We start from the raw sequence: 12,985 nt of genomic DNA, 5'->3' as shown, positions 1-12,985 counted from the left end.
GAGGGGTTATATTTTGGCCTCTGTGTTGAAGTTAATATTTAACTCTGTATTGTCAGAAAGGTAATATAGTAACTCAGCAGCTGGCTCAGCTGTTTCCCTCGGCCCCACATTTATCACTGTGCCTGGTCCTCTAACTGTCAACACATACAGATGTGCTCATATTTGTTGGTACCCCTCCACAAAAAACGAAGAATGCACACTTTTCTCTGAAATAACTTGAAACTGACAAGCAATTGGCATCCACCATTGTTTATTCCATATTTAATAGAAATCAATCTTTGCTTTAGATTTTTATTCAACATAATATTGTGAATAAGAAAACAAATGAAAATGGAATGGACAAAAATTATGGGACCCGTAACATAATATGTTGTTGCACAACTTTTAGAGGCAATCAAATGTTTTCTGTAGTTCTCAATGAGACTTCTGCACCTGTTAACAGGTAGCTTGGCCCACACTTCACAAGAGAACTGCTCCAGCTGTCTCAGGTTTGATGGGTGCTTTCTCCAGACTGCAAGTTTCATCTCTTTCCATAGATGTTCGATAGGATTCAGATCAGGACTTATAGAAGGCCACTTCAGAATTGTTCTTATCCGTTCTTGGGTGCTTTTAGCTGTGTGTTTTGGGTCATTGTCCTGTTGGAGGACCCATGACCTGCGATTGAGACCGAGCTTTCTGACACTGAGCAGAACATTTCGCTCCAGAATGCCTTGATAGTCTTGATTTCATTGTGCCCTACACAGGTTCAAGGCACCCTGTGTCAGGCGCAGCAAAGCAGCCCCAAAACAGAACCGAGCCTCCATGTTTCACTGTAGGTATGGTGTTCTTTTCTTAAAAAGCTCCAGTTTTGACCCATCTGTCCGAAGGGCATACTCCCAGAAGGAGTGTGGCTTGTCAATGTGCATTTTAGCAAATTCCTTTCTGGCTTTTATGTTTTTCTTTCAAAAGTGGAGTCCTCTTGGGTCTTCTTCCATGGAGCCCGCTTTCGCTCAAAACGCAACAGATGGTGCGTTCAGAAACTGCCGTACCTTCACCTTGGAGTTCAGCTTGTCTCTTTGGCAGTTATCCTTGGTTCTTTTTCAACCATTTGCACTCTCCTTCTGTTCAATCTGGGGTCGATTTTCCTCTTGCGGCCGCGCCCAGGTTGGCTACAGTTCCATGGACCTTAAACTTCTTAATAATATTTGCAAGTGTTGTCACAGGAACATCAACCTGCTTGGAGATGGTCTTGTAGCCTTTACCATTACCATGCTTGTCTATTATTGTCTTTCTCATCTTCTCAGACAAATCTCTCCTTTGATTTCTCTGGTCCATGTTCAGTGTGGTGCACACAATGATCCCAAACAGCTCAGGGATTACTTTACTCTGGTCCATGTTCAGTGTGGTGCACACAATGATCCCAAACAGCTCAGGGATGACTTTACTCTGGTCCATGTTCAGTGTGGTGCACACAATGATCCCAAACAGCTCAGGGATTACTTTACTCTGGTCCATGTTCAGTGTGGTGCACACAATGATCCCAAACAGCTCAGGGATTACTTTACTCTATTTAAATATGCTGAATGACTGATTACAAGACTATAGACGTGTGATACTAATTAAAGAAACAAATTAGGTTGAAATATCACTATAATCCAATTATTTATTATATTTTCTAGGGGGTACCAACAAATGTGTCCAGGACATTATAGAATATCTTTGTAGAATATTTTCACAGCTTCTTTGCTTTATTCTATGACATACCTAAGGCATGCAAGTATACATGATATAATAGCTTTTAATTTCATCACTTCTTTCAGGAGGCATTAAGCATTATTTAAATGAGCTGTGAGGGTACCAACAAATTTGAGCACGACTATGTATTATGTAAATCTACACACAATACCTATAATATAGAAATCTACAGTGTGCTATAAATGTGGCTGACTCAACTTTCCACACCGATTCAGTCAAAACGAAAAATATCCAGTATGCAAGCAACTAAAGCTGCTCTCTCAATTACTTCCACACACTATTCTAAATAAATAGACATACTTAGGATCCCAATGTCATACTGTACAGTACACAAATGCATTGGATTAATCAAGCCCCCCCCCCCTCCCTGTGCAGCGCGCAAGTCGTTTGTGTTTGAGCTGAACGAGTCTACGTCGAGCCGTCTGCTGAAGCTGGAGAAAGAGAACCAGGTTCTGCAGACCACCATACAGGAGCTCAGAGAGGCTTCCCTAAGTCTAGAGGAGGGCCAGCTACATACCTTGGAGCTGGAGAGTGAGAACCAGGGCCTCTGCAAGAAGGTACTGTACAGACACACACTGATTGCGCAAAGACACACACTGATTGCGCAAAGACACACATACTAGAGACAGACTTGCGTACATGCACGTTCAGCCACTCTGATGGACAGGGATGGGGGCCACACACCTTGAATACAGAAAAGAAGCATGCAGAAGGTACCGTATGCGGGTCCCACATTATTTTATAGATTGACAGTCTCTGTGTTATGGGATACTATATGCTGGTCCCACATGTCCTATACAGTTGGTCTGCAGTATGTTTTGTGGTGCAGTTAGAGCATACGGGTGGGAGCAGAGCAGCATGTACCAGATTAATGCAATATTTCTCTATTATTTGGCATTGGCCCAGAACCGGTGTGGATGTTTTTAATGTACAGTGCATTCGGGAAAGTATTCGGATCCCTTGACTTTTTCCATATGTTGTCACTGTCATGTTAGACTTATTTTCTAAAATGGATTCAATTGTTTTTTTCCCCCTCATCAATCTACACCCAATACCCCACATAATAACATAATAATGAAGTGAAATATCACAATTACACAAGTATTCAGATCCTTTTACTCAGTACTTTGTTGAAGCTTATTTGGCAGATATTACAGCCTCGAGTCTTCTTGGGTATGACGCTAAAAGCTTGGAACACCTGTATTTGGTGAGTTTCTCCCATTCTTCACTGCAGATCCTCTCAATCTCTGTCAGGTTGGATAGGGATTGTTGCTGCACAGCTATTTTCAGGTCTCTCCGTAGATGTTAGATTCAAGGGTTCAAGTCCAGGCTCGTTGGGCCACTCAAGGACATTGAGACTTGTTCCGAAGCCACTCCTGCGTTGTCTTGGCTGTGTGCTTAGGGTCGTTGTCCTGTTGGAAGGTGAACATTCGCCACAGTCTGAGGTCCTGAGCACTCTGGAGCAGGTTTTCCTCAAAGATTTCTCAGTACTTTTCTCTGTTCATCTTTCCCTCAGTCTTGACTGGTCTCCCAGTCCCTGCCGCTGAAAAACATCCCCAAAACATGATGCTACCACCACCATGCTTCACCATAGGGATGGTGCCAGGTTTCCTCCAGACGTGTGACACTTGGCATTCAGGCCAAAGAGTTCAATCTTGGTTTCATCAGACCAGAGAATCTTGTTTCTCATGGTCTGAGTGTCCTTTAGGTGCCATTTGGCAAACTCCAAGCGGGCTGTCATGTGCCTTTTACTACCATTAAGGCCTGATTTGTGAGGTGCTGAAGAGATGGTTGTCCTTCTGGAAGGTTCTTCCATCTCCACAGACAACTCTGGAGCTCTGTCAGTGACCATTGGGTTCTTGGTCACGTCTCAGACCAAGGCCCTTCTCCCACGATAACTCATTTTGGCTGGCCGGCCAGCTCTAGGAAGAGTCTTGGTGGTTCCAAACGTCTTCCATTTAAGAATGGAGTTGACTGTGTTCTTGGGCATCTTCAATAGATTTTGGTACCCTTCCCCAGATCTGTGCCTCGAAACAATCCTGTCTCGGATCTCTACAGACAATTGCTTTGACCTCATTGCTATGACCTCTTTGCTCTGGCTTGATGAATTTGTTTGTGCTTTCTATCATGATTGTCATCATCCATTCCTTCCCTAGCTGGAGCATCTGCAGACCCTGCTGGACCAGGAGAAGCAGACAACCCAGGACATGGAGGGTCTCGGGGAAGATCTACTCAAAGACAAGCAGAAACTGGATAAGGCTCTGGAGACATTGCAGGAAGACAAGGACAGACAGGTACACACTACTTCTAACCTTGCGCATGCTAAATGCACCACTGATTGTGTATGTCACTGTTGTCCCACCTGACTGTCTTTGTGTGTTCTCCAGATCTCTGAGCTGGAGCAGGAGAAGGAGCACCTGAGCCAGGCGGTGAGCTCCCTGCGTCAGCGCGCCCAAGCCAACAGTGAGGCTCGGGTCAGGGAGGTGGAGATGGAGAACCGCGTCCTCCACCAGACCATCACGGACACCGGGTCCAAGCTGGCCCGGCTAGAGGCCGAGGGCAAGCAGTCGACTAAGGAGCTGGAGACACTGAGGGAGAGGGGGGAGCGCTGTGAGGAGCTGGAGAGGGAGACTGCACATCTTGGGAGGAGCAAAGAGCAGCTTCAGAGGGAGGTGAGGGAGGTCATTCTTGCGCTCACACTTGTTTTGCCATATCTGCAAAGGTCTTTGAAGAATGCGATCCACAATCACTGCAAGTAAAACAATCACATATCACAATGATTTCAATATGACTACTGTAACTGTAAACATAGGTGGCGTCGCTGATGATTACGTGTGACCGGGCCGAGGCCCTGGAGAGAGACAACGCCAGCCTAGAGCAGGACAACCGGAGGCTGAAGAAGCAGGCGGACACGGCCCAGAACACCAGCCTGCGCCTGACTACTCTGGAGAAGGACCACAGCCTCCTGGACCAGGAGAACCTGGAGCTCCGCCGCACTGTGGAATCTCTTCGGCCGGCCGCCGTGCGCCTGGCCCAGCTCCAGCAGGAGAATGGGGAGCTAGAGCGGGACAGGGAGGAGCTGGCCCGGTCTGTGGAGGAGCTGAGGTCCCAGGGGAAAAGGGCAGAGAGGCTGGAGATGAGCATCAGCAGCCTGGGTCAGGAGAACCAGAGGCTCCAGCAGAGCCTGGACAACAGCTCCACAAAGATCCAGGGGCTGGAAAGGGAGCTAAGGCAGGCCGAGGCTGAGACAGGGGGGCTAAGAAGGGAGCTGGAGGTGGTGTGCCTGGTGGCGAAACGCCTGGAGGCAGTGGAGAAGGAGAAGAGGGGGCTGGAGCAAGAACTGGGCCAGTCAGAGAAGGTAAGTCTGTGTGTTATGTGTAAACTGTAGTTGCTTTGTCTTAAGTACTCCTGATTTCAATTAAATTAAATTGCAGGAGAGTAAGCAGCTGGAGAAGGAGGCACGGAGGCTGTGGCAGCAGCTGGAGGTGAAGGAGAGGGTGCTGGAGGAGAGTGCTCTGAGGCTGGCCTCCCTGGAGAAGGAAGGCATCACCAAGGAGAAAGAGCTGGAGAGGTTAAAGGAGGTGACTGGGAAGGTCAAAGAGCTAGAGAGGGAGAACAAGGAGCTGCAGAAACAGGCCACGATTGACAAGAGGACCCTGGCCACACTCCGAGAGGTATGTATGGGGAAGGTGTGAGGATAATATAGGCTACAGTAGATTGTAGAGAAGTACGTGTACTATGCAGTATATACAGTGCCTTCGGAAAGTATTCAGACCCCTTGACTTTTTCCACATTCTGTTACGTTACAGCCTTATTATAAAATGGCTTAAATTTTTTTCAGCAATCTGGAAATACTCCATAATGACAAAGCGAAAACATATTTTAGAAATCTTTGCAAATGTATTAAAAATAAAAAATAGATACTGTTTCCATTGATCATCCTTGATGTTACTACAACTTGATTGAAGTCCACCTGTGGTGAATTCAATTGATTGGACATGATTTGGAAAGGCACACACCTGTCTATGTAAGGTCTCACAGTTGACAGTGCCAGAGCAAAAACCATGCTATGAGGTCGAAGGAATTGTCCGTAGAGCTCCGAGACAGGATTGTGTCGAATCACAGATCTGGGAAGGGTACCAAAAACAATTCTGCAGCATTGAATGTCCCCAAGAACACCGTGGCCTCATTCTTAAATGGAAGTAGTTTGGGACCACCAATACTCTTCCTAGACTGAAGCCACTCCTCTATAAAAGGCACATAAACAGCCCGCTTGGAGTTTGCCAAAAGGCACCTAAAGACCCTCAGCCTGGATGCCAAGTGTCACGTCTGGAGGAATCCTGGCACCATCTCTATGGTGAAGTATAGTGGTGGCATTATCATGCTGTGGGGATGTTTTTCGGCTGCAGGGACTAGGAGACCAGTAAGGATCGAGGCAAAGATCAACGGTGCAATGTACATAGAAATCCTTGATGAAAACCTGCTCCCGAGCGTTCAGGACCTGACTGGGGTGAATGTTCACCTTCTAACAGTACACCGACCCTAAAAACACAGCCAAGACAATGCAGGAGTGGCTTTGGGACATATCTCTGAATGTCCTTGAGTAGCCCATCCAGAGCCCCGACTGGAACCTGATCGAACATCTCTGGAGAAAAAGAATAGCTGTGTTGCTCCCCATCCAATGTGACAGAGCTTGAGAGGATCTGCAGAGAAGAATGTGAGAAACTCCCCAAATACAGGTGTGCCAAGCTTGTAGCGTCATACCCAAGAAGACTCGAGACTGTAATCGCTGCCAAAGGTGCTTCAGCAAAGTACAGAGTAAAGGGTCTGAATAATTATGTAAATGTAATATTTCAGTTTTTTAATTTTTATAAATGATCAAAAATGTCTAAACCAGTTTTTGCTTTGTCATTATGGGGTACTGTGTGTAAATTGATGATAGGGGAAAAAAATAATATAATCAATTTTAGAATAAGGCTGTAACGTAACAAAAGGTCAAAGGGTATAGTGTATACTGAGCACAAATCTAAACGCAACATGTAAAGTTTTGGTCCCATGTTTCATGAGCTGAAATAACAGATCCCAGAAATGGTCAATCTGCACAAAATGCTTATTTCTCTCAAATCTTGTTCACAAATTTGTTTACATCCCTGTTAGTGATATTTTTTCCTTTGTCAAGATAATCCATCCACCAGACGTTTGGCAAATCAAGAAGCTGATTTAAACAGCATAATCATTAGAGGTGCACCTACTCAGGGCAATAAAAGGCCACTCTAAAATGTGCAGTCTTCACACAACACAATGCCACAGATGTCTGAAGTGATGAGGGAACGTTAAATTGCTGACTGCAAGAATGTCCACCAAAGGTGTTTCCAGATAATTGAATGTTCATTTCTCTACTATAAGCCGCATCCAATGTCGTTTTAGAAAATGTGGCAGTACATCCAACCGGCCTCACATGAGGCAAATGGTGGTCAGACCAGATACTGACTGGCTTTCTGATCCACGCCCCTACCTTTTCTTGTAAGATATTAGTGACCATTATATTTCTTATATGAACTGTAACTCAATAAAATCTTTGAAATTGTTAAATGTTGCGTTTCGTATTTTTGTTCGGTGTAGATGTACCATACAGCACATAGAGTTCAAGTAGAAAAGGAAATGCAGGGTGCCGATGAAGGGATAAAGATTTTGTTTTTTATATATAAATTATGGATCACACCATGAGAGATTAGTATTCTGTGCATACTCTGCTTATGTCAATTCGCCTCTAAAACTGCAGTAAGGGTTACAGTAGTCTATCTGTATACTGAATGTGCAGCGTGTTTCAAGTCTGTTTCTAGATCTGCATTTCTGCTACAACTGCCTCTTTTAAAACTGTTTGGTGGACAGCTCAGTAGAATCAGCAATATATTGTGTGTGTTCTGTCCAGGACCTGGTGAATGAGAAGCTAAAGGTGCAGCAGCAATGGAACGAGTTGGAGACACTGAGCCATGAGCTGGAGAAGATCGGACTGAACAGAGAGAAACTACTGCAGGAGGAGCACAGCTGTGAAGACAAGTAAGAGGCTTTTCACTGTCTACCAGCATGCATCACACTAACTACATCTACACTGTACCAGCATGCCGTCACACTACCGGTGTCTCAGACCCATGTCTCAGACTTAATACCTTACCCTCATAATACTGCAGCCATTTTTTTGTATAAAAAAGGGAGTGTACTAATATTTTGTAACAGGTATTTATAGCATTTGTGTGTGTGTGTGCTGAAGTGCTTGTGAAAATGTGTGCCCAATGTCCACTTTGGATGAGGTACAGGGGACATGTTGGTTTTGAGTTGTAAGGGGGCTTTTCATGTTTATTTGCTTTAATGGATTCTGCCCCACCTCCCGTGCCAGGTATAGTGGGTGAGTTCTGGTTTCTGTTGAAACCTGTGAAAGTGTTTAATCTCTTTCTCTACAGATTTAATGTGACATTTTGATTAGGCTCTTGTTTTTAATTGTTTGGTGCAGTTGGTGGCATGAACACGTGTATGTGTTTAAGTGATCTCCAGCAGCAGGTGTGCAATGTTCTATTACAACCAATTTCAAATGACTGTATGGGAAAATGACAGGGAAAAGATCGTTTCCTTTCCTCTGTATCTTGGAACAGTTTAATTTTCCCTGGAGAGCGAAGGTGTTCTAGAATCTAGTCCTGCTGGGTGAGGTAATGTACAGTGACCGGGAGCACCTTACCTGGGTTCAAATATTTCCTTCAAATATTTTGAGCATTTGAGTCTGCCTGCCTGGGGTGCCAGATGAGTGAGGTTTTGGGACAATTCCATTGGTTCAATTGTATCAGACAAGTTTAAAAAAACTAAAGTATTTGAAAGAAAAAACAAATACTATTTGAACCCCAGGTCCGGTGAGGCAAGCAACAGGACAGCGCTGTGGGAATAGCTGAACTGTACACTCCTGAACTCCAGCCTTTCTGAAGGGAAAATATATGAAATAAGACACTTTGGAAAAACTTGTATTGCCTGAAAGGGGAGGGCCTCTACTTGAGGGGTTTTTCTTCAGTGTTAAGAGGCACCTCTCAAGGTACGACTTAGAGACCCAGCTGGGAGTCACCCAGGAAGATTGGATTAAAAACCAAGACATTCCTTCTCCAGCTATTTGTGCTCAATGAAACCCAAGCTGCCACTAATCAGTTAATGTCAAATAAATTCACCACCCCGAGTTACATTTCTACAGCACTTAGTAATCTCATGTGCTCTGCACTCTTTTATTTAACTACTAGGTTCAACTGCTTGTTGCTAGGGTTTTTCATATTTTTCCGTCATAGTGCAATGCTAATACAGTGACTCCTTAGTACAGATGAAAGTCGTATGGTTGTAAAACTTTTCAGATTACCTCAGCAAGCAAACCTCTGTCTCAAACTTGATATCCCATAGTATTACTCGAGTCTGTCCGAAGTGAAGGCTTGATATCTGCCACACATGCGTTCTCCCTCTTGGTATTACAAATAAGGTACAAAAAATAGTACATTCAGCCTCAAACATAGATAAGTAAATGCACATCGTTCTACAGGAATTTCCATTATGTTTGCTCATCATCGGACTTAAATAAAAGCCCCACGTTGCTGATAAATTTGAATCCCAATGAATTCATTCGTCTGGGACTTTCTAATGGCCTTCATGACATTTAGACATACTGTTTGCCTGTCTCTTTGCCCCCTCAGTAAGTTCAAGATCTTGGAGAGTAAGATCGAGTCAACACTGAAGAAGACTCTGGAGATCCGTGAGGAGAAGATTCAGGGGCTGGAATCCCGACTGGAGGAGTCTAGTAGTCTCAACCAGCAGCTACGCACTGAACTCAGCACCGTACGTACCTATACGCCTCTCCCATTCACTCACACACACAGACGTGTGTACACACACAGTCTACTAATCATACTCTTGCACGTACTCAATCTTTCTCACACAAACACTTTCACTCTTATTTCTACTCTCTTATGTAACTTATTCACTTACAATCCTTTTTACTCACACTGTTGCCCTCTTGTGTTGCGGTGATTAGGTGAAGAAGGCTCTAGAGGCTCTGCGACAGAGGCAGGAGGAAGAGGAGGCCCACTCCCAGACCCAGAGCTCCACACTGCAGGCTGTAGGTCAGGGCCAGGGCAGGCCTGGCCAGAAGGAGAAGTGGGAGACGGAGACTAGAGAGGCCACCGCGGAGCTCCTCAAACTCAAGGACCGCCTCATCGACATAGAGAAGAATGTGAGTGGGGATGGAATTTTAAAAGGGTTGGATTTTTAGTTGACCATTGACAAGGACTTCTTCCTGTCGAGCCCTCAACCCTTGCTGTGAATGCTTAGATCATACGTAGCAGAACAGCTACTACAGTAACGGTCACAACATACTGGCCAATACAAGCATCAGGCAATTGTTATACAAATGGTATATTGTGCATGTTTAATCTTACCTGGATGCCTTTCCCTTCAGAATGCAACCCTGCAGACAGAGAAGCACCTTCTGAAGGAGCAGCTGAGACAGCTGGACACCCAGAACAGTCAGCTGAATGCCCAGACTGTGGCCGTACAGAGGCAGTCTGCTGTACTGCAAGAGCACAACACGGCCTTGCACACACAGACAGCCAAGCTACAGGTACGACAATACATACTACAGGGGCTCTGCTCCACCATGTTCGCACAGCTACTGTGCTTCTCTCTCTCTCTCTCTCTGAGCTTGGATGTGTGTCGGTCTGGCAGTTGTTCCTCACCCCCTTGTTTCCTTTTTAGTTACTCACCCCCTTGTTTGCATTCCTAGTAGGGCTGTCCCCTGACTAAAAAAGATCTTGGTCAACCGACAGTCCTCTGTTCTTTCGTCCAATCGATTGGTCCAAATTTTTAAACATGTATTTTTCCATATATAGACACCCTATGCCCCCCCCTGCTGCTGGCCTTTAATAGGCTACACCAGGGGTGGGACATTTTCATGTTGAGTGCCAATTTACTATTTATCTTACCATTTCTACCGATCCAGTTATGATTTTCATATGCACATTTTTGTGGAACAGTGTTATTTAATTATAGCATCTCAATCATTGTCATGTGGTTAATCTCAATTCTATCTGTATTGAAAATTATACACATCTAAAAGTTACTTCTATAGAGGTAAGCAAATAGCCTACATAAAACCAACAAATAAAAACATTGCAGGTAGAAAATATCCTGATTTTAAAAATAAATATCTTATACATCACATTGGCTACGCATGGCCTGTCTGCAATGAACTTGAAACATTCAATCAACTGGGTCTGGTCCAAAGCTCAAAGCTACAACAAAGCTAGAAAAAAATTTCAAATACATTGAGAAACTATTGTCATTCTCAGTGGAAGTAAAAACATACTTTGGAGGCTGTGGGGATGGCACTGTACATCAGTCCAAGACGTGCTACTGAAATTGTATATGGTTATATTACATAAGAACAACAGTGCAACACTAATAAAAATTATATTTTATAACAAATATGCTTTCTCCCTCTTTCGATAGTGATCGCTGTCCACGGTTCTGAAACACATTGGTGTGCTGTTGAATTGGCGCCTTTTCCTAGACCATGTTGCTATGTGCATAATAGCAACGTTAACAAGTTGAGAACAATGCAGCAGCAGAATGAGGAGATGCGAAAACACCCCTTGCCTCATTGTCTAAGAAAAGTCAGGAGAGGGGAAATCCAAACTTAATTAGATCTATAATCAATAGTTTAACTGTTAAATGTGCCCGACTTTATAAGTCATCAATATATCTACAGAAATAAGATACTTCAGTTGCCTGTTTGAGTGTGTTTAATAGCCTACTGATTCCTCGGGTACCAAGCCAAATTCAGCTGTTTTTAATCTTTGCTGTAAAGGCTTTACACTTTTTTCATTAGAACAGCCTCTCTGGTGTTATTTATTTAATGTTTACACTGTTCCAAATTGTCCGAGACATTATATTTAGAATAACAAATGAAATTTATTTATATAGCCCTTACATCAGCTGATATCTTAAAGTGCTGTATAGAAACCCAGTCTAAAACCCCAAACAGCAAGCAATGCAGGTGTAGATGCACAGTGGCTAGGAAGAACTGCCTAGAAAGGTCAGAACCTAGGAAGAAACCAGGCTATGAGGGGTGGCCAGTCCTCTGGCTGTGCCGGGTGGAGATTATAACAGAACATGGCCAAGATGTTTAAATGTTCCTAAATGACCGGCATGGTCTCATAATAATAATCACAGTAGTTGTCGAGGGTGCAACAAGTCAGCACCTCAGGAGTAAATGTCAGTTGGCTTTTCATAGCCGATCATAAAGAGTATCTCTACCGCTCCTGCTGTCTCTAGAGAGTTGAAAACAGCAGGTCAGGGACAGGTAGCACGTCCGGTGAACAGGTCAGGGTTCCATAGCCGCAGGCAGAACAGTTGAAACTGGAGTAGCAGCAAGGCCAGGTGGACTGGGGACAGCAAGGAGTCATCATGCCAGGTCCTCCGAGAGAGAGAAAGAGAATTAGAGAGAGCATACTTAAATTCACACAGGACACCGGATAAGACAGGAGAAGTACTCCAGATATAACAGACTGACCCTAGCCCCCCGACACACAAACTACTGCAGCATAAATACTGGAGGCTGAGACAGGAGGGGTCAGGATAATGCTCCTTTTTCTTGATCTCCTTCTTATTGGTGGTGTTATTATTATGATCATAAGTAATGTCATTATCATTAGTAGGCTTAGTATAGCAGCCTTGTATAACCACCATTTTTAGATTCAGGCATAAAAACATCTGTTTTACTTTGGCCTATATTTCAATACTTTTTTAGGCTACTGTATCAATCAATTGTTCATGTCATCACACAGCATTCATGATTTGAAATGGAATCAAGCATTTTAGTTTTAAAAAATATATATAAAATTAAGCAAGCCTTGAATAATTACCTTAAACATGAAATAAACCGGTGTAATTTTTGGTCTCACCTGTGCCGGCAGAAAGGCGAAGACCGACCCTATCTATAGGTCAGGCCCTATTCGGACAGTATTAGTTTTACTGGGGAGGTCGGGGAAATGTGGCGTTTTGTGCTCAGGCACATAATTACATCTGTAATATTAGTCTTGGCCATGTCAGTCATTTTTACATTGCAGGAGAGTAACAATTCCAGCCAGAATAACATACTGTTTTTTGGCAAACTCCAAGGTCCTCTGATAATTCTAGTCCCGTGCAAAATCGACATCCCTGTGTTTTGAGA

General features: G+C 44.0%; 1 protein-coding gene across 1 annotated transcript in view; it reads left to right on the top strand.

The window, feature by feature from the left end:
• ccdc88c (coiled-coil domain containing 88C) overlaps positions 1-12,985 on the top strand; it is an 85,496-nt gene that overhangs the window by 53,617 nt on the left and 18,894 nt on the right. The window contains 9 exon segments of the mRNA XM_064927939.1: positions 2,110-2,291; positions 3,891-4,028; positions 4,122-4,406; positions 4,547-5,092; positions 5,169-5,408; positions 7,667-7,794; positions 9,453-9,594; positions 9,791-9,988; positions 10,214-10,375. Of these exon segments, the coding sequence (XP_064784011.1) occupies positions 2,110-2,291; positions 3,891-4,028; positions 4,122-4,406; positions 4,547-5,092; positions 5,169-5,408; positions 7,667-7,794; positions 9,453-9,594; positions 9,791-9,988; positions 10,214-10,375 (2,021 nt within the window).

Source organism: Oncorhynchus masou, chromosome 21 (genome assembly GCF_036934945.1).
Source record: "Oncorhynchus masou masou isolate Uvic2021 chromosome 21, UVic_Omas_1.1, whole genome shotgun sequence".
Taxonomy (NCBI): domain Eukaryota; kingdom Metazoa; phylum Chordata; class Actinopteri; order Salmoniformes; family Salmonidae; genus Oncorhynchus; species Oncorhynchus masou.
Note: the sequence above shows the minus strand (reverse complement) of the source record. Positions and strands in the feature narration are given on the sequence as shown.